Source organism: Anopheles funestus, chromosome 2RL (genome assembly GCF_943734845.2).
Source record: "Anopheles funestus chromosome 2RL, idAnoFuneDA-416_04, whole genome shotgun sequence".
Taxonomy (NCBI): domain Eukaryota; kingdom Metazoa; phylum Arthropoda; class Insecta; order Diptera; family Culicidae; genus Anopheles; species Anopheles funestus.
The window spans coordinates 46,598,347-46,619,387 of NC_064598.1; the positions used below are offsets into that span (position 1 = coordinate 46,598,347).

Consider the following 21,041-nt stretch of genomic DNA (forward strand, 5'->3'; position numbering starts at 1 on the left):
CCGACCTTGAGTTGCTATGTACATATAGTTTCAGTACGAAATAGTTCTACATTTTAAAGGGTAGTTAACTTTTGTTACTTCACAAACTCATAGTTTTTCAGGTATTTCTTCATCTAATCTTTATTTGCTGTAAATTAACCATGAAAAAGCACCGCACTTCGTTGGTTGTGTTCAAAAATAAAGCTTGCGTTTGTCAAATGCTTCGCTGTCAAAATGCACTTTGGTAACGTCACACCCGCCGATCCTTCTATCTATAGACCTTGTGTGTAACCCGTTTCACCAGAAACGTAAACAAAACAAAGAGCCGGCTGATTATTGCTGTTTTTCACACATTGTAAAAAGTTTGATAAATTTTGTACCGTTTTCTGTAAACAATGTCGGCCGCAAAGCTGGTACAGTACATTGTTGTAAATGGAGAAATAGCTAGAACCTGGCCTAAAGGTGCGCTTATCGCACAGTGTTGTCATGCCGTAGCTGCAATTGGGCATTTATACGCCGCTGATCCGGATACCGTAGAATATTTTAAGGACTTAGATAATATGCATAAAGTAGTACTGGAGGTAAGTGTATTCCCATATTGTTTTTATAATACGCTGTATATGAGGGAGTACATTTCATAAAAACCATATCGTTTTTTTTCTGTACATTATTATTAAAGTACAAACGCTACTAAGGATCAATCTGCACCATCTGATTCAGTCGTGTGCAAGATGATGTGCACAGCATTTTGAAACAGTTCAGTGGTTCGCATATCAAATGTGCGGACATTACATTACCGAAGTACAAATACCATCATTTGGTATAGCGTAAAGAATATTTGAGCGTGTGAAAGCTATTTTAGGATTTTGAAGAGAATTTCTAACACCTACACAAAATATGCCGCGGAAACTGGCCCAGAAGCGAAACGAAGCAAAAGAACGTACACTAGTCGCACACAATCGACGGTGTATGCCGATTTTAAGGGTTTATTTTGGGAATCTCGGTACAACCATACTGTCCGATGCTAGACCACTAGCCCAGCGGGTGTACCGATCGAATCAATGGACGAACCATCTCACACGGCTTATTGTAGGGAAAGAATGTTTAAAAATGTTTTTGATATTTAACTACCCGCTGCTCGCTTTATCACTATTTCGTATTCCCATTTTAGGCACCTGATGCGGCGAAACTTGTTAGCCTGGGAGAAGTGTTGCAACAGAACGAGGTCAAACATAAGGTGTGGATAGAGCAGCCCGAAAATCTACCAACATGCATTGCACTGAAACCGTACCCTAAGGAAGAGGTGCAAAAATATATGAAGAAATTCAAACTGCTTAGCTAATGGACGCCGTCTAATGCAAAGGTTCGTTATAATTATTTGTAATATAGACATTACAACGGATATGTCTACGTTCCGAGGGATATGCCAGTCCTTGGCAGTGCCCCGCGAGTTCTCCTTGAACTCCACATAAAAGAAAATGATCGGCCATGATCGAATCAACAGATCAAAACAGTTTAGTTCTCGGTCTACAATCTTACTTCAGGTCATGATGACATCATGCAGTGGACAAATTTATTACAGAAAACATTAAACGCGCGTTGGTTGACAAATAGATTTCTATCCCAATTTTGCTTAGGCCCCATTAGATGAGCAGTGAAATTTTTCCAAATTTTCCACACTGCGTTGTCCCACTTTTGCTCGGTTTTGTTCAGGGCACCGAGTGGAAATAGTTTTATTTATGGAAACTCACTCACACCTACACGTGGGTGGTTTTAACAGATTTGATTTCGTACCAGAGACACTGTCGGTTGGCGACGAGACACACTCGTCCGTTGGTACGTGTTTAGCAAAATGAGGATTTCTACGCGAATGTGAGCTGCTGCAAATCGGTACGAACAGTTGTTGCGCTGAAACAACAGTTCAACATTTTATTTATGTTTTCCCCGCACAATGAATGGAAAATCGGTCCTGATCGAGGTGATCTTTTGGCGAGCACGAACGAATACAACAGCAGCGCGGTGGTTGTTTACAACCGATGCGCAATGCGTAGGGAGATCGTTATTTTTACGAAGATTTGTTGATTTTGCGCTACAAGATGGTGCTTCCACGCCTGTAACTTCGAAACTGGTTTACATTGGAGTTAAAAGAAGAAAAGTTTTGTTCAAGTGAAATTCCATGTTTATATCTAATCATTTTACTAGAATGGTTTTTTTCAGTTAACATAAAGACACAGGCAACTATTGCTCGTACTTGAACAGTAATTAGATTTATTTCTCATCACAGAATCACAGGTGCAGTACACGGACCTTCAGTTTGTGTCACCAGATTAGGATTGTTTCGACACGATGAGAATGGTGGTAATAAATGAAGTTCGCTTAAGTTGCGGCAACAACGTTCAATTTCTCGTACCGACCAATCAGTACCTAATAATCATCATGTTTTATCGTTGAATATGGTGCGCCTAGTACGTGCCCATAAGTCGAGCAAATATTTTAAACCCCTTTAGCAGAGTTTTGTGTAGAGAAAACCGTCCGATTCGTTTGTGCACAAAAAAGGTCCTTGCTACAACGCGTACGCCCCGGATGACATAATCGGCCAAGACGACCTTTTGGAGGTTGTACACCAGCTGGTATAGCAACGGGTACCCATCGGTGCAATAATTGAACGGGCCTCGGTTCGAAAATCATCTTCCATAAGCGTGGAAAGTGGCCACCGTTGATATCCATCCGTACCGTATAGGTGGATGTTTCTCGTACGATCGTAATGGGGAGAGCAGCGGGTGGAGGCGTGTGGAGCGAAAATTAATAACCACCAGTTTGATCTTCGAAAAACTCGTTCTTTATGGACATCGACAATACGCGCACATGCGGTCGTCCTTGCGTCTGTGTTCTACCCCTTCTTTTTTCCCGCAGTTTGCGCTTTTCCTTTGGCTTCTCCACGGGGAACAGTGGACATCGTGTTGTGACCATGAGGTGGCTCCAGTTTGGCGAAGATATCTGATGCGAGAATCCGTCAAACCCGTGGTACACGTATGGGATGTGTTTTTGGGGGGATATGATAAAATTATGGATGTGGGCAAACACCCTTTGGGCAGTTGTTGCTGTGTTGAGTTTCGAGAGGCCTCTTTTTCCTTATATAGGGAACAAGTGTATAAAAGTGCTCGGAATGGCAGTTTGCATTTAAATTTTTGTGAAATGATTCACCATTTTGCAGATTGGACATTGGACTTGGAATGATAACTGGGATAAAAGAAATCTTACAGTCATGGCGTGTTGTCTGTGGTCGTATGGATAGGTGCAGAAGTTGGATAAGGGTTTTTATGACTCATTAGGATGATGCTTGATGTCTTGGTGTTCGGGTTAGTAAGCCGTAAGCCATTGATCTAGTCTCACCTATACGGTAAGCCATTTCACGTCACGCACATGATCCCTAGTAGATCATTAGGACAAGAAGACGATGATTTTATGGATGGCTCATAAGTAGAATTCTGAAATGTTGTTTAAGTTTTGAAAACAGTTATATCCATCTTATCTTAAATTTAACTTTCCTTAATTAAATATGTCTACCTTTTGTTAGGTCAAGCGAAACGATCATCAAGCTGCACAATTAAATTTGTATCTATTGTAAAGCGTAATGTACCGCATGTGCAATACACTGGCGTAAGAATAGGTTTTATGTGCGACCTTTGGCTAGTCAGTGTCGTTTATTCTTCGCACAAAAACTGCAGAACAATCCTGCACATTTCATGATTCATTCATGCTGTGCACAAATGATGAAAGATCGTTCCGGTGTAAGTACCAAAGTATTTATAGCACAAAAAAATTATAAATCTCTTGTTGTGTTCATAATGGAGTATCTCGCTTTCTCTAACCACAAATATAGCACAGAAGAATGCATGAAATGAAGGACAATAGAAAAGATGTGAAAACGTATATAATCTGCATTTGTCACTGATCGACAATTCTAGCGTTTTTCCACTATATTTCTCGTGTTGCGAACCGCTAAAGTGGGTCGGAATACGATTTGGTACTGATATTATCACATGAAAACCGGCACCGCTAAAATAGATCTATTTTACGTAGCATTAATTTACTCAAACATTTTAAGGGAGACATTCATTAAGATATTACCAATTCCATCTCTGCGATCAATTTCTCACCACACTACCGTGATCGAATTCGGCCATCATATCCGCGATCACGAAAAGGGAATTGCAATCGATGGAGCGATTCAACACATCGACAACTTACCATTTGTAGCAGATTGCACATGCAGGTGCTAATGTCTGCAACCGGGTTAAGTAGAATAATTGATTAATTGCCGTAATTAACACAACACAACGAACTGGCCAATCATAACACCCAAAGGTAATCATCGAGTAACATCCATCTTAAGGTGAGGGGTTTGATAGTAAAACCAGTGGATACCAGAAGCGATAGAGGAGAAGCTCGATTAGCACCCATTTCGGTTCGTAAAAGGATCCCTTAATGCACCCACTAAGCTTTCCATCAATTCATGGGGCGTCTGGGAAACATGGCTTGGTAATTATTAGACGTACAAACGCTTCTATCCTTTTTCTGCTAGACGATGCAGTTGGCGCTTGTGATTCACTAGATGGTGAGTGATCGTTATCTGAAATGAACTTCCAGCTTGTCGCTTTTGACAGATTTACACCGGGTTATCCAACAAAGTGGAGTGGTGCGATTTATGGCACCTTACCATCTGTCTAGCCCGATTCAGGTCTTCAATGAACAGATACATAAATGTGGGTCCTGATGTGGGTCGACCTTATGACCCATCCGTATGTATGACCTTCTGGTGGCGGATATGCTCCCCGATCGCAGTTCGCGTGCAATGTAATTAAGAGGAAGAAATGAAACACGCGGCTGGTAGAAGTAGAAAACGGTCCGTAGTGGTGCGAAGAGGCAAATGAAATAGAACGTTTATTAAGCTGCTTTTTTTGCCTAATATGGTCACAGAGTGGAGTGTCTGTAAATTCTGTGCCACAGTTCCTGCCGACGTTCGACGTTGAGTGTACTGCGAGTGTCGTGTGAAGTATGGGCACATTCGCTACACGAGACGGTTGGCGTAATACGTTGTAAAGCGTAAACCTTCCATCGTGCGCTCCATATACATACACTGAACACTGAGTGTATGAACGATAAGATTTGGTACCACTGTCTTACAGCAGCTTGTAACGTACTGGCAAACGCAATGGCGCCAGCTGCGCTTTACGCGCTAATATGACAAGTGACTGACGTTGGCGCAATTTTTCACGTGCTACCCGTGGCACCCGGGACCATTTATTTGCATTTGTTCAATAACTTATATTGTAAGGAGATTATATAATTGAACGAATGCAAATTAAACACATTGAAATTGGACAATATCCATAAATTTTAATTTACATCATTTAATGAGTCTGTGAGAAAAACTTATGCGATCGATTTTTTTTCTTTTACATCATGATCATTTAAAGATGACTGGATTCTTAAGTTGGCATCTTAAGGATCAGCCTTTTATATTAATTTAAAATGTATAGAAATGCTTTAAAAAATCATTTTCAACCTATCACACACTACAAACGGAAGTATTCGTCGCTAAAGACTCATCTCGGACTTGTCGAAAGTCGGACTCGCAATGCAACAGGTCGATGTTGACGATGTGTGATTCATTGAAATTAAATTTTCCTTCTTTCTTCCACCAGTCGACCCCGCTTGCAAGGTACGCCCCTGCAAAACGGATACTTTTGCATTATTTTTCGGTGGTTGCCCAAATTCAATGACGTCACACATCGGGATTCGGGCAAGAAGCATAAACAAGCACCGATTGCTGACCCACGATGTGTGTGACTCGATCGACAATTTAAAAATAGGATCGCTCGTACCCAAAATCGTTCCGGCAGTAGAGCACGGCCGGAAAAAGTGCCACCAGCCGGCCAGGTACGCTTCGGTACGGAAGGGAAGCATCGAACCCAAGAACCAGAAAAACCAACCCATGGAGTGGTGGAAGTTTTCCACCGATCGTACAATGGTGGGGACTAAGCGGCTCGATCGGTCACCATACAAACGATCGAGAGTGGGGATGTATCTTCCGGTGGTGAGGGTAAAATTCACTTGCGCATTCGCGTACGATTTGCGTACGGCCGGCAGAGACGGTGTTCGTTGCAAATGCCGAAGCCGAAGATGCTGCTGTGAAAATGATTGGAACTGCGTGTACAACACAAAAAAGGTACCCACACACGCACTCGTTCCGCTACTGGCCATGATCACTCCACACCGCACGTCCCCCCACCGTGGTAAGTGTCCATATCGCCCGAGAGGACTCCACACGGTTCGTGCGCACGATCGCGACACGAACCGCAACTGCAGGTGTATGGGTGCGCGTACGCACACGGTTCGCGGGCCGCTGGTGTGCAACTCCATCCGGGCCGGGGTGCGCACCGTGCGCCACTATCGAGACGGTTTTTCGACGTTTTTCAGTTCGCCTTTAAACTGTTTAACTCGCGGATTCAAGTGTAAGTAAGGTCCTCCGGGTTTGTTTTCTGGTTCTGCGGATATATCACGCCGCTGTTTTGTGCGGTTTTTGCTGAAGGTTTGGCACGGTGATTTCTTGCTAGCGGCATTACGACATTTGGACACGTTTCTTTTTGCTCGACTCACTTGGTGGTACGATTTTGCGTATGGGAAAGTTGTAGGGAAATTCGACAAAATTGGTTCTCTTTCTCCAGAGCAGAACGGATTGCGAAATGTGAATTTAAAGAAGCTCCAGTCGGGTGATGTTCGGAGTGTGAAATGACGACAAATTGATAACGGCTTTTAGTTTTAATTTTACACGAAAAGTGTTTAACATATAAGCTGAGTAATTTGGAGGACAGGATGAAGAACAAAAAAATGGAACCTACTCCAGCCTCTGAGTAGGACCATTCCAGATCGTACCGGAGAGCGAAAGTGTTTGTGATGCATCGTCAGTGATTGCGTGCGTGTGTGTGTGTGCGTATGTGTGCATACGTGTGTGTGTGTGTTGTGGGTGCAATTGCACGTGCTTTTGTGCATCGTTTTGTCAAAGTGTGCAAATGTGTCTGATTTTTTTATTTCCCTTTTTGGCATAAAAGTGCATAACAGGGGTGGGATCAGCTGATCCCTACTAGAAGGTGTCATTGGTTGGAATGCCGTCCACCACCACCACCAACACTACCACCCCAACACCCGGTGGGATGTGCAAACAAACTTATCAAACCATCTGAACCTAGTCATCGGTTTGGAATGTGCATAACGAGTCGAATAAAGCGAAGGAACAAAAAAAAAGTAAACCCAGGACGGTGACCACCTAGTGGGACGTTTGTGCTGAACATGCCCGAAACTAAATGGCCAGTTTTAATCCGGCCCTGTTTTCGACGCCGATATGCGATTGTGTAATGTGGCAAAACAAAAAAAAAAAAGGGAAAAACGGTGTGCGCATGAGCTTTCGGCGAGAGGTGTGCGATATTTTTAAAACTACCGCCGTTGGCCGAAGGGCAAGAAGGAAAGCCCACCGGGAAGAAGCCGTTTTTTCATTCGGTTCGGTACACGCACAACGTGTCTGCAGCAAGCGTACCACCATTCAGTCCAACCGGTCCACAATCGATCGTGGGTTGTGGGATGCTCAGTGATCGTATTTTTAGAACACCCGACCGTTGGTGCCGATCGCACGGTAGCGCATACCACGGAGCGAAGCGTAACGTTACCAGACCGTCGACATACTACAGAGGCTGGTTGATGGCGGTGGTCAACCTGCATGAGGACGCGCGGGTGTACATTTTTGCGTGCGCATGGTGCATGGTACCATTGCGCACGACCCGAACATAGGGCGGGTTTAGAGGTTTATTTTCGGCCAACATCCAACATCCGTTCGCGATCGACGTTTATGGCAATCCCCGGCAGGTCGGAGTCGGCCACGAAGTGTGTGTCCTGGCAGCATACACATTGCGTGTGCCGGCGATTTCAACATCCCCGATCCGTGGCAGAAAGTTTATTTTTAAACCAATGCTCGGCAACGTCTATTGCGAACGGTGGTGGTGGCTTAATTCAATCTAATATGTGCCACGAACGGATGCACGGATCATTACCAAGCTTGTACGTGGCGTTAGTATAAACCAAGAAAAAAAACAGAATGGGATAAACTCTGGATGAAAAATATTTTGAAACGTACCAATGATCTGGACATTGACGTCTTCAGTAAAAAAACAGTTGATGGTAGTTTTTGAACTTGCTTATCTCAACTGCTCACTATTTGCCATGATGACCTACTTCTTATCCTACGCCACCATACTATCCCAGGCGCCCCGTTGAAGGTGATCGTCTGTACGATCTCCGGCCACACTTCTGTCTTCGATAAGACGTCTCCGATGAGAACTCTTTGCAGGTGCTGCGCCTTTTACCATTTAACAAAACCCATACAGACAGGTGTCTCAGGTGTGTCCCGAGATGGGCCGTACATGAATCTGTTGCAAATTCCAACAAGCGCTAAAGTAGGACTCTGTTCTTATCGCTCGAGTTTGCGAGAATGATTCAACGCCTTCGACCAACAAACGATCGTCTACCCAACTGCGATGCATTTGTTTTCACTCGGCTTGTGAACATGCACTTGCACTTATCGCCACGTACGAACAGACGATTAAATAATTAACATCCAGCGTAACCGGATACCGTCACCGGTTGGCCTTGGCGAACCATGGGTGAAGTTGGCGATTTGACCGAAATTTCCTTCCCTCCCTTAGCGTGTGTAAGAGAACGAGAAAGAGAGAGAGAGAGGGAGAGAAAGTGATAATCGGGAATGGAGAAACGGGTTTTTGGGATCGTAACCTACTGCTTCAATGAGACACTTCGGTCTGCTTGTTATCGCAATGAGAGATATCTTTTTTCTTTGTAATGACCTGGAGCTTTCGCTTTCTTTTTCCTCGAGCTGCAGCTACCCGCCCTTCCCCCTGGCAAAGATGGTTCAAGATGTTCAAATTTCGTACGACACACATGTGGTGAAATCTTAGCCGCAATTATGATGTTTGTGGTTTTGCAAACGCCGCACGCCGTTGACATTCACCTAGAAGCGTGGTCATGGGCTCCTGGGCGATGATGACGACAGTACAAGGCCCCTGTGGACAGGGTGGTGTTATCTGGCACCTTGTACACCTGGAGCCAATGTTGTTGATGGTTCATGGTAGGGCAGGTTTCGTTTGTTCTCCGATTCGATACCTGCCCGCTGGAACACCAAAACATTGCATTCGTCCTCGAGTTACTCGAGAGAAGATATTCGATGTGTGTGCAATAAAATAAGCTATCATGTTGGTACGCACCGATGCACAGTTAAACCTGTTTCGAATATTTATTGCAGAAAGGTGAGATAAATATCATCCGACCCTGGGTAGGATAGTTTGCAAGCGGTCCGGGCTCGCGACACACCGTAGAAACCTCCACCGTTCATGTGCGGAATTGATGCTTCGGCATGAAAACACATGACAATAAACATTCCCAGCCAGCCAGCTGGTTTATTCAATGTTGTTCACTACAACAACACAAGCTGCTCAACTCGAACTATTCGAGAATGTTGTCCTATGCCATATATGTACGCACTCTGACCCGCAAAAAAAGGAAGAAAAGTCGTTGGATCGACAATAACTGGTGTGCCGTTGTTTGGTTTCCCCTTACTACAGCCGAAAAAATGCCATACCGTCCAAGGTTTAGTGGACAGCATCTTCTAATTCCAGTAGAGCTTTGAATCGGGATCTGCAAACCACATACGTGATCCTTCGATCGTTTTAAACTGATAAGTAGTAAGCGAATTGTGGGAAACGGGTTGTAAATAAAAAAAATCTGCTTATTTGAAATAGGAAACCATGTCCCTGGCAAACATCCAATTAGGTCGCTTCTACGGTGTGCGACACTTTATGAGCCACAACTGTGACACAAATCTCAACCTAATGGACTTGCACTATGGTAGCTAACCACCTTTTGCTGTTTGCTCATTGATCATCTGGTTAATGGGTTTAAGCATGAGCCGAATGGCACGGACAGTGGGGATTCCTCGAAAACTTCAAACACACACGCTCGATGACGGACCACATTTGTGCTTTCGATATAATAACGCGATTAAATTGAAATTCACGTTTCTCTGATTTTCTTCCGTAAAAGGAAAACGGAAGGCCGCGCCATGGTGTCAAGTTGTACCACCGTTTGTGGCCGTTTGTAACGAATGGCGTGTACACATCGGTTAGGCGTCTGCATTTGCGTGTGCCCGTTTGGGATCCGATCTATGATTATGCTCAGCGACGCTAGGATCATTTCGAGCTTATTGATACAATGTCAATGGCGCTGAAGTTGTTGGTTGTTAAGAAATAAAACATGGGGGGTTTGAGGTGGGAAACGATTTCAACGTGAGAAAGACGAGTTGTGCAACATCTGTTGGTGTATGATTTCTTCCCTTGAGCGTTAATTTTTTAAACAAACATAATTGAACTTTTGATCGTCTGTTTAATATAAAATTTTGAATTTACTACAAAGCATTAAGTGTAAAATTAGTACAAAAATAATAATATAAACCCCATTTTCTTTCTCAATTTTGCAGGGTACGCGTGTGCGATTCGGTTTTGTGTGTAGTGTTTACGCTCCGTAGTGTTGTGAAGTGATCGTCAAACAAAAACCCAGCCCAAAATGGATGCGATTAAGAAGAAGATGCAGGCGATGAAGCTGGAGAAGGATAATGCCTTGGATCGGGCCCTTCTCTGCGAGCAGCAGGCTCGTGATGCTAACCTCCGTGCCGAGAAGGCCGAGGAAGAGGCACGCCAGCTCCAGAAGAAGATCCAGGCGATTGAGAACGATCTCGATCAGACCCAGGAAACGCTCATGCAAGTCAACACCAAGCTGGAGGAGAAGGAGAAGGCCCTGCAGAACGTAAGTACCGATATGCGCCATATTACGATGAATCGATGTTCGATGAGACATGTCCGCAATCTGACAGTCGTCCATTCATACCAAGGACCTTTACGCAAAGTCGTCGTATTTGGGTCAGAAGATGTTCATTACAATTGTTGTTGACCTAAATCTTTTAAATGCCTGTGATCTGTGCTAAAATAGAAGGGTAACGCTTTGCGGTTCCTTTTTTTCACAGCGCGGCACAAAGCACCGAAACAGGTGATTTAGAACAAACGACTTGTGGGAAAGTGTGGGAAAGATGAATGTGCAACACACAGTGTGGGTACATTCCAAAAACTGCGAGCAATCGAGCAGTACATCATCGGGTTATTTTTGGGTTTTTTCACAATAGCGCAATATGTTGTGGCTAGTCTAGAAATGCGTCGTGCGTGTTCTTTTTTTGCGTATCATTTTCTGAACGTGAGCTCATTTAAATCTGTTTTTTTTTTATTTTGATTGCAAATTCGATAATGAAATGTGATAAAAGAAGACAAGTATAAATGCTTGACTTGTAACCTAATTTGAAGAACTTAAGCGGAACATATCACTTTCAAACGAGGATCAAGAGCACTACAGGATAATGAATGAGGATGACACACATTCGTCTCGTCTCGTGGCTTTTATGAAGGGTTGTGACAAGTCTGTAGTGTACTTTTTTTGTCTTTAGTATGGGCAGGCTGTCATACGTAAGACATGCTAAAAATAATCTTGCTCGCTGCATTTCATCCGACGGGCACTGCACGTAAACTGCATCGTCGTGCAGTGACACTGATACGAACCATTAACGGTTGCATAATTGTTGCTCAACTCGGAACGTAATTAATCGAAGCGACATTTTTTTGTTTAAACGAATTGACAATATATTTGTGAAAAATAGGAAGCTATGTTTCATACGAATAAAGGCCATCGTGAAATTTAACACTATGAGCTCATCGTGTTCTAAAACCAACGACGTATGGCAGCGCCGGAAGCGCAAGATGGACCGGGAAATATGGCTGCCTTCGATTGTCTATTTTTAAAGAAATGTACGCCGTAACAAGAAAAACCAGAAACCGTATAACGATACGGCTACGGAATGCGTGCTTTACCACCGTGGGGGCTAAGAAGATGAATCCGTAACAGCCGTTGCTTTCCGCCAATGCGCATTTGCACGTGCGCAGATGTGATCGTCGTGCGCAATACGATCATGCGCAACGGGCGCGCAGCTAGTCGTGTTGCCACGTACGTGATCGAGGATGCGAAAGAAAAGCTATGTGATCGATGCACAACGGGACCAACATGGTTGGACTATGGTTGTCACAGATGCCGATCATCATCATCCTCTAATTTTATCAATGTCCCTTTCCTATCGTATATGCTAATAATGGACCAAAAGCACGCGGCACAGTGGCCAACGCATTCTGACCCAAGCCAAATCTCCGATCCGGTGCAAATATTTGAATGAATTGGTATCGGAAACGACCGAAGAGTTGAGTACCGGTGAAGGAGAGGAGGGATTGTGGAATGTCAAGATGCCGGTTAGACAAGAAGAAACTTAGAAACAAGAAGACAAAGAATGGGTCACAGCGATGACTACTATTCGGGTTTGGGGTGAAGGCAGACGCAAGAAAGCGCATTTGGGATTCATTCACAAGATAGTAGTACCGCGCATCGCATACACGCGGCAGTAGAATACACCGCCGGCACCGGAGAAAGTTTTTCTCTGCTGTTGAAGGTGGACAGCCCAACAAAAGAGTTTGCCAACACCGTTCCACCACACCATGGCCGGTATAATATCGTACGGAAATCGGAAACGGAAAACGGATTGTTGTAGCCGTCCAAAGCAGTCACACGCTAGCGGCAACGGTGGCAAACGGAAGCAGCACTCGAAAAAGGGCCGTCAGTCGCGCCGGCAACGTGGTAGAAGAAAACGGAGAGGCAGTGAAAATCAACGAAGATTGCCGAACCATGCCGAAGTGAGGATGCGACTTCAAACCGGCGACCGAGCTAGCGATGCGCTTTCGAACTCGAAAAAACGGTCAAACAACGGCGTTCAAACTTCCATTTTCGAACTCGTTGACAAGACGTTTGACACGAAACTATGGGATCACGCTGGTGTGTCGGCGGACACATTTTTAACAGCAAATAAACAAGACGTCGTGAATGGTGCAGCTGGCGGTGGTGGTAGTGTCGTCGTTGGTGCAAGTATTATGTGCGAAAATAACTCCGGCCCGGGCCCTGGCACGGGTGGACGGAAGCGGGGCCACCAGCATCATCCCCGCTTTGGCGGCACACGGCAATCTACTGTTCCGGCGGAGGATGTGATAGCTGCCCTGCGCGGTGCCTTCGACTGTGGCACCAACTCACTGTCCTCGTCTTCACTCTCATCTTCCGCATCGTCCCTGAACGTGTCGATTTCGGGTAGTGGTGGTGGTGGTGGTGGTTGTGGCAGTGACAGAGTAGTGACTGGTAGTGATGGTACCAGCAGCAACAACAACAACAACCCTCTGGTCACGGAGAGGAGCACGATTGCTAAGCAGTCGGATGATAACGATGCAGAACTGTTGGATGAATATGATATAGCGGCAGCAACAGCAGCAACAGCTGACATTGTAAATAGTAATATCGAGAACAACAACATCACAGCCCTCGGTGTACGGTGGAGTGTAGAGCCAAGTAAGGAAAACACACCGGAACCGGAGCAGGACCTACTAAACAACAATCGCAGCATTAGCAGCAGCAACCGTAGCAGCGTTAGTCCAAAAAATGTGATACCACTAGATGAGGTGGCCGACACCGATGGGAGACCGCTTCCAGCAGAACCGGTCTCCCGCACAACGGAACCAGACGACGAGGAGAGCATAGAGCTGAAGCTGGATCAGATCACAAGCGGGAAGGAGCTGGTACAGCAAATCAACAAGAAGCTGAAGCGTAGCAAACGGAGCCCACAGTCGGACGACACTGCTGGTACACCGGCCAGCGGGAAAAAGAAGTCATCTTCCAGCAGCAAAAAATCCTCTACGAAGACGGGCAGCACTGGAGCAGATGGAGGGAAGCGGAAAAAATCGAAGTCATCTGCAGCGGCCGCGGCAGCAGCAGCAGCAGCAGCGTTGGAGCAGCGAGCATCGGGGGATGGAGCATCGTGCGATCTGGACGCTGTGATCGGAGGGCTTTTAGGGGCGGCTGAGTACGGTGGCGGTATGGCGCGCGATGGCAGTAAGGAGCAGCTGAACGACGAGAACGATCCGGACGTGGCGGAATGGGCGAAGCTGCGATGTACCAGCGAACGGACCGAGGTTATTGCGGAACGGGAACATCGAAGGCAGAAGCGCTGTGCCGACTATCCGGGGTTGGCATTTGGGCGGTCCATCTTTAGCTCCGATACCATGATGAAGTTTAACATCATTCGGAACGAGCTGCACAACATCATGAAAACGCAGCTGAAGCGGGTAAATATCATATAAATTGACCTGATTTTGGGAAATTTTGTACATTTTAGAAGCGTAAAGCAACAGTGCTCGATATGTGTTATATGGTGCACACGGGAACGATTAACGTCGGTAGCGAGACAGTCTGGCAATCGGCCTGACCATCCCCGGGGGCAGAAAGATTCTGTGATGTGTGCGCCGGTTTCTAGGCAGGTTCTATTTTTAGCTGCCCGCAACACAAGGGAGCGGTCGGTGCTTGAAATGCTGAATTTTCCATGAACCTCGAATAGCGGATTGCGCGTAGGCCGTTTCGTTGCTTTAGCGCTTGCGCTTTCTGCATTACGAGAAGGGAATTTTCCAACAGACCGTTTTTATGGGCCATACATGTGTGGGGCCTCCGCTAGCGTTAGCAATATTGTTTGCGGCGCTGACACACTCCGGTCGCGCATTTGAACGATGTGCGCGTTTGCAAAATTCATAGCGTACGCAGGATGATATCATCACGCAGGGCGTCATTACGATCGTGGCCTTCTGGTACTGTGTGCCGTTGCTCTAAACATAACTCTGCCTCGAGGTGGTAAAGAAAATTGGCGCTGATACATTTTCGCTCAGGTCCGTCGTGTCGCGAATGCGCTAAGAATGTTTAACCTGTTACTTCCTTGTCATACTTCCCCCCCCCCCCACCCTTCGTGACCACACTTGGGTGGGTGGTAGAATTTTTAAATCTTAGCGACAAAGATACATTCATTTCGTCGCATCTACTACCTTTGGACCGTAAAAGTGTAACCATCCCTCACCAAGGGTAATGGCAACGGTTTCGTTCGAGAGCGCAATACGTTTCCATTGTGATTACGCTACGTGCACCTTTTTGGATCTTGCCTTTTTTCCTTTGTCTCCTTGCTTCTCTTTCATTCTCACGCTTTTTTAGACACGGTCACAAGACGCAACTAGCCACAGACACAGGTGCGCGAACCACAACCGTGTTGTGGAGGAGGAGGTATGCAGTATCTAACCTCGGCGAGCGGCAATTTTCGTGGCGTTTTTCTTTTTTCGCCACTTTTCGTGCCGTTCGATTTCACCCACCTTTGGTGAAGAGTTCCAGCACCGACCCGCGACCGATGTGTACGGGTACGGTGGCAGTAAAGTTTGGAAAAGGCAAAATTTAATTTGACTCAGATTGGGCTGTGGAATCTTTACATGGCGCATGCATGATAACGAATGTTTCCGTTTTGTTTATTTTTATTAGATATGTTGAAGCGAGAAATTTGGAATTTAGCAGTACAATGCTAACGGATAGTTTCATTACAGGGGTAGTAACGCTTGTTTGGGAGTTGGGTAGAATGGAATATCAAACCGTATGAAATAATGTGATGATTAATAGGGTTGGACAAGCGGGTTGAAGACGAACGATACCTACCAGTACTGCCAACTAAATACCTCATTGATGAGCCACAAATACAGCGGATATCTTATCTTTTTCAACGTTGCCTGTGGCCAAGATATGGCAGTATGTAGGTTCAGGGATTGGCACGTACACAAAAGCATTCTGATGTGAAGTTTTACACTTGTACTTACGCTGGATGTTGAAATGTTTTTCAACATTAGATTAAACAGTGGATTCCATTTTCAGAAAAAATAATTACTATTTTATTTAACCTTTATTTCACTCGTGAATAACATTACGTTTTATTAGACTGTAGAGAAACCCTGCAAAATGGGTTTTCTTTGTTGGCGCTCTTTCGTTTTCCTTTTGCTTCCCTTTCGAACCGAAATCGGTACCCAACCGGGAAGACACAACGGTGCAACGGTGCTGCACGGTACAGAAGATTATCCAAATTATGATGAATTATCGACCGTCAGCAATCTGGCCAAAGCCAAAGATCTTCATCGATCGATACTTAGGCAAGATAAACTGAAGGTTTATCCGGGAAGGTTCAATACCATTAAAGTGTTAGGGAAATGAAACGTTACTAGTGCGGTAAGCGATCGAAGCTGTGGATCGAATCAGGTGAAATGTGGTGGATTTTTGTTTTCCTACAACTCCCACCCAAGTTTTCGGCACTTGTACTGTGAGCGTAATAGATTTTTTTTTCAAAACTCTGTGGCGACGGGTTAGGTTTTGCGCTTCACACTCCAGTTTATTGCTCCGCGAAAGTAACGAGACCGTGTAAATATTTATACATTTCATTAAGGTTGAGCCTTAGCTTTTTCTTTACCGGTGTGGTATAGCACAGCACAGCACGACCACGATCAGTAGTCAGCATTATTCGTGGGTGCCGTGTGGTGCACATGTTTGAGTGCTGGGGACGGAAGAGAACAATACCAGCGATGCGCAACGGTTTGGGCGTACGAAAAGCGGGCAAACATTAACAAACTGCTGTTGGTTTATGATACGAAATTCTGATTCATTTCACCGATTAATTTTCGGCTAGTAAAGCTTCTATTTTGTGTTGTTTTTTTTTTTTTTTGTGGGAGAATTACGTTGAAAAACGATAATATTTGTATTTCAACTTAAACATGCTATATGTTTGCTTAATGTGTACGTTCTGTTCTGTTCGGTTCTCGAGGTTTCTTGTGTCTCACTAAACCCCGATGAAGGCTAGAACCCGCTGGAACGAACGAGCGTTTGAACAAGTCAATACCGTGCGTGCACGTGGCGCCATCTCGCGCTCGGTCGATGAAACTGTTTTGACGTTTCGCACGCGCGAATGGTGCTTTGTTTTTTAACCCTTGAAGTTGCCCGTGTTTATGGCGCAGACACAGTGTCCTACATTTGCGTGTGCCGAATTGCTTCTCCGTGCTGCCGTCGTGTGCAGATGAATGAAACATAAATAATTGCAGTTCAAATGTGGATGAAGTGGCGAATATACAACAGAAAAGGCTCAAGATGAAGCGGTATGTGCTGCACAGCCGTCGAAGGATCGATTACGTGTCGGGAGCTGGCGCCTGTACGAGACTGCTTTCAATTATTTTTTTTTTTCGGTTTCGGAAAGTCAAGCGCTCGATGGCATTGGATTTTATGATATAGCCCATGTATCACCAAGTTGGCCGCGAGGAATCTATGCTGGTAAAAGGGTCAGCGGAGCAGGCAGGTTGGTGAGAAGGTAAAGACAAACATAGTCATCGTTGGTCTGACCGTGGTGCACGTTCGTTTGCTTGCGACTGCTTGACATAGGAGTCTGGGGATGTAGTGCGCGAGCGATTTTGTCCATTTAAGGAACTGATCTTTACGTTTTCCTCAACCGGTGTGTGTGTGTTGCACACCAGCACTATTCACGTTGGCCCTGCAAGAAGCTTTGGAGAAGCCGTGGGGTGGGTGTGGTGGTGTAGTAAGTGGTTGTGCATGGAAAGCTTGGAACGTGTTATGTATGCTTTTTACTTCACTGTCGTCCCTCGGTGGACTGTTTTCAAGGTAGAATTCGTCCCGCCGGTTTGTTCTGCCCTGCTTCATCAGGCAGGGCACAACGTTGCATTGGTACTGCAAGAAGAGGCATCAGCATCAACAACGTTTGGATTTGAACACCTGGTTTCGTGTGGACGATTGAAGACACGTTGAAGACACCGAATAACTCCATACGGAAAGATTCGTGAAGCTTATAAATCCCAAAAAAGCTTTCTATGTATTTAAGCATCCTTGCCGGATCGGAATAGTCAGTTCCGTGGGCGTCGATTCCAGTTCATTTGCCACACGGCGTTTCGACCTTGGCGTGCGGTGTTAGATTAATGAAATATGCGTTCAACCATCACGCCTCGCGATTGCCACTTGTCGCCGGCAATATCTAAAACGGAGGGTACCGTTGTCACCTCCGGTTCCGTAAAGTTTCCGCGGAGGAACCAGCTGATGATGATACCACCACAAACTCCGGCACGCTGCTGACACCGATTGATGGTTTATTTCATTGCCTGAGCTGTTTGTTTCTTCGTTTGTTTTCCACGTTCACATCTAGCCGCATGGAACACGATGACGATCGCATGTCGTGGTTTTCACACGGGAAAGGTGTGCAGTGGGTGGGTATGCCCAGTTTGCGTCAATGATCGAATCCCGCTATTACGCGTAGCGTGCAACGGGAAGAAACGCACGGTGAATTGGTAATTCGATCGATTCGATATACAAATCTTGCCTCGATCTATTGATCGACTTTGTCCTCGGGTGGAATGTGCCACAGTAGTCAGAAGGGAAGGAAGCAACCTATATGAAATAATGAAACGTGACCGTGTTCTACTGCACTACCACCATGCCTCGATCGAGGTTAGCGATGTAAAGTGATCTCAAATGAGTAAAGCGAAAAGTCACAAACATCCCTCAATAATACACAAAGCGGTTGATCGTTATGGAATCTGCCCTTTACTTCTATTTCCCTTTGCAAGTGTTTCGTTTTGGAAACTCGACCATTGGGGTACTTTCTTCGAACAATTGGCTGGATGTAGTGGCAGAACGATGGACAGACTAAAACATGGTTTTTAAAAATCACTCACGATAGGGGGGAGCACAACAATGCAATGCGGCCGTCTAGTATTTTGGGATCCCTTGCACGTTTGGACGAGCAGTGCTGTGGCCCTACATTTTGAGAGCGAGGCACCAAACTCCGAACCCTCCAAAACAATGTCCAGCTGGAATGCGTGTCGGGTAGCACCTGCAAAAAGGGCGGTGCGTTTCCGTTCTATTCTAATCGTCTTCACTGGGTTGGGCGATTTCGATACTCACCCGCTACGCCTTCACCTGTTGGTAATGCATTGATCGATACATCCGCGCCCAACGTGTATGGGGGCTAGTCTCGGTTTCGATTACATTATATTTGAATGCCAACTACGGCACCATACAGCACCAAATATGCCAGTTTTTGAATGCATTTAGCTGATTTGTCCGACGGGGTTAAAGGTGGGTGGGGGAAGGGCGGAAGAAGGCTACAAAAGAACAACGCATCCAGTGAGTATATTCGAACGTGCGTGTTATGGTCCAGTGATTCGGTTCGGTGTGTATTGTACGTTTTGTTCGTTTTGTGTGGCCGGAATTGACTGAGCCTGAGTTCATGGTTGTTTGAATCGGGTAGATTGCTGTTAAAAAAGAAAACAGATATCTGATCAATTAATGCCCAGCGCTGTGCGATTCAGGTATGGCGTTTGAATTTTTATGTCAAAACCAAACGTATTTCGGATGCTCTTTAGGACAAGGTCTAAAAGTGTGCTGATTGATTACGATCCGTTTGCATTGCTCTCTATCGAATGTTGCCATGGCTACCCTTGGATCATGCTTTGAAAATATATTGCCAAAGGTGCGATTTTTTAGAGCAATAAGTAAATGCACAAATAAGAGACAGTTTTTGAGGTTTGTTTTGTTATTAGCTGAATGCTGATCAGTGTTGTACTATTTTTTGGTCGTACCTCTGCAAATTCGACACAATTCCAGAATCCAGTCCAGGCGGCACATTTTTCCTGGTGGACAATACTCACGCGAGAGCCCCACTGAAATTCCATTGGGAGGCAAACGCAACACCGCCGAGTCAAAGTAAGCGAGGGCAGATGTGTGCGTGTTGACATTTCCAGTCCACAATGAAAGCGAACGGGATGTCACTCACACACTTTTCTCCCTATGGATCTTTCTCTCTCTTTCTCTCTCTGTCACCCGCCAGTGCATGACAAACGGGTACGCACATTGACCGCTTGCGTTTGTTGCTAGTACTCGGTGGATACACCGTGGATCCTCCAGCAGAAAACTGATCAGAAATCTTTCTGATCTTGTACAGCCTCAGCAACCATCCGCCCTGTGGGTCAAGGTGCTGCGACAATGCGCTTTTTGGGCGCCGTAGCCAACGGCTGACTGCGGCATATTGTCCTTTTAAGGACACCTGGGCCCGTCCACCGAGAAGGGGCTGCATATGGAAGCGCGGTTTGCCATAAAAGCGCCATCCGTTTGCCTTGCTCCATCTTGGGGCACTCATTGGCAATCGTGTCCGTCCCTCCCTCCCGTCCCAACCGGTCCTGCTCGTATGCTGTATGCACGGTCCTCGCTGGAAACAAGCATGCGAAACGAGCTGTGCGTTGACTGGAAGACGTGCCGTCCTGTTCTAGCACACGTCTGCAGCAGGTTTGCGTAGAGGTGCGATAGTATTGGTGCAGGCATTACTTTACGGAGGCAGCGAACAAGCGTTTCCAGTGGCAGGTCGAGCCCATAGTCCACTCAGTTCAGTAGTGCTTTTGATCGAAGTGAGTAACCTTTGCTCGCGACTCGTCCGCGTTTGCCGTTGTTGGCATTTTCCATCTGAAGAAAAGAATTGTGGCGCGTTTAAAGTACCTTCTGTCCCTCGGCACGATTTTGCACATTTGCTCGCTATCCATGTAAAAAGATACCGAACTGATAAATCGATCCAGAGCCGTCAGTTTTCGACGGGTGTGTCTACCGCATCCTAATCTTGCTTTTTGCTGTTGGTGCAGTCTTCTTTGCTCATTGGCGTTGTGTGTGGAATGTAGAGAGCCCGCGCGCGATGGTGGTGTGAACTGCTGCGACTACTTGGATGTTATACATTTGCAGATTCTATCGTTTGATGGAAATGAAAAAAAAGCTGAGTGTTGTGGCAAGAAGCAAATCCAATTGTGCGGAAAGCAATGAAGATATCTTTCAGTTGAGGGAAAGCAAATGATATGAAAAATATCTCTTGTGCGTACCGAGTGTGTGTTGGTGTATTGCGCTGATGTTCTGCTACGGGGTGC

The 21,041-nt window shown here is 45.6% G+C and overlaps 2 protein-coding genes and 1 long non-coding RNA gene across 24 annotated transcripts in view; 2 read left to right on the top strand and 1 right to left on the bottom strand.

Moving 5' to 3' along the window:
- The first annotated feature begins 231 nt into the window (after positions 1-231).
- On the top strand, positions 232-1,321 carry LOC125765486 (putative peptidyl-tRNA hydrolase PTRHD1). Its single transcript, XM_049430690.1, has 2 exons — positions 232-560; positions 1,151-1,321. Exons 1-2 carry the CDS (start codon positions 375-377, stop codon positions 1,319-1,321), a joined length of 357 nt encoding a protein of 118 aa, XP_049286647.1. The 5' UTR covers positions 232-374.
- A 9,344-nt stretch (positions 1,322-10,665) lies between these two features.
- The window catches only part of LOC125765411 (tropomyosin-2), an 83,876-nt gene continuing 73,500 nt past the window's right edge, over positions 10,666-21,041 (top strand). For 8 of the 21 annotated variants that reach the window (XM_049430507.1, XM_049430505.1, XM_049430512.1 and 5 more), the window contains exon 1: positions 10,666-10,905. In XM_049430507.1, coding sequence (XP_049286464.1) covers positions 10,666-10,905 — 240 coding nt within the window. Of the gene's footprint in view, positions 10,906-11,904; positions 14,355-20,500; positions 20,538-21,041 lie in introns of those variants that run through there. The other 13 variants (XM_049430491.1, XM_049430490.1, XM_049430485.1 and 10 more) reach the window with 8 other exon arrangements.
- LOC125765493 (uncharacterized) lies at positions 18,710-20,827 on the bottom strand. Of its 2 annotated transcripts, none has more exons than XR_007418560.1 (3): positions 20,626-20,827; positions 19,039-19,388; positions 18,710-18,967 (listed from the first exon to the last, which is right to left on the bottom strand). It is a non-coding gene; the product is annotated as an uncharacterized LOC125765493 (long non-coding RNA). The 2 variants fall into 2 exon arrangements; XR_007418559.1 differs by lacking the exon at positions 20,626-20,827 and adding an exon at positions 19,716-20,039.

What these genes read in the sequence shown, in the direction of transcription:
- LOC125765486 (XM_049430690.1), top strand. Translation starts at nt 375, where the DNA reads ATGTCGGCCGCAAAGCTGGTACAGTACATTGTTGTAAATGGAGAAATA. An exon ending in TGCATAAAGTAGTACTGGAG is followed by an intron (nt 561 to 1,150) that starts GTAAGTGTATTC and finishes TTCCCATTTTAG; the next exon opens with GCACCTGATGCGGCGAAACT.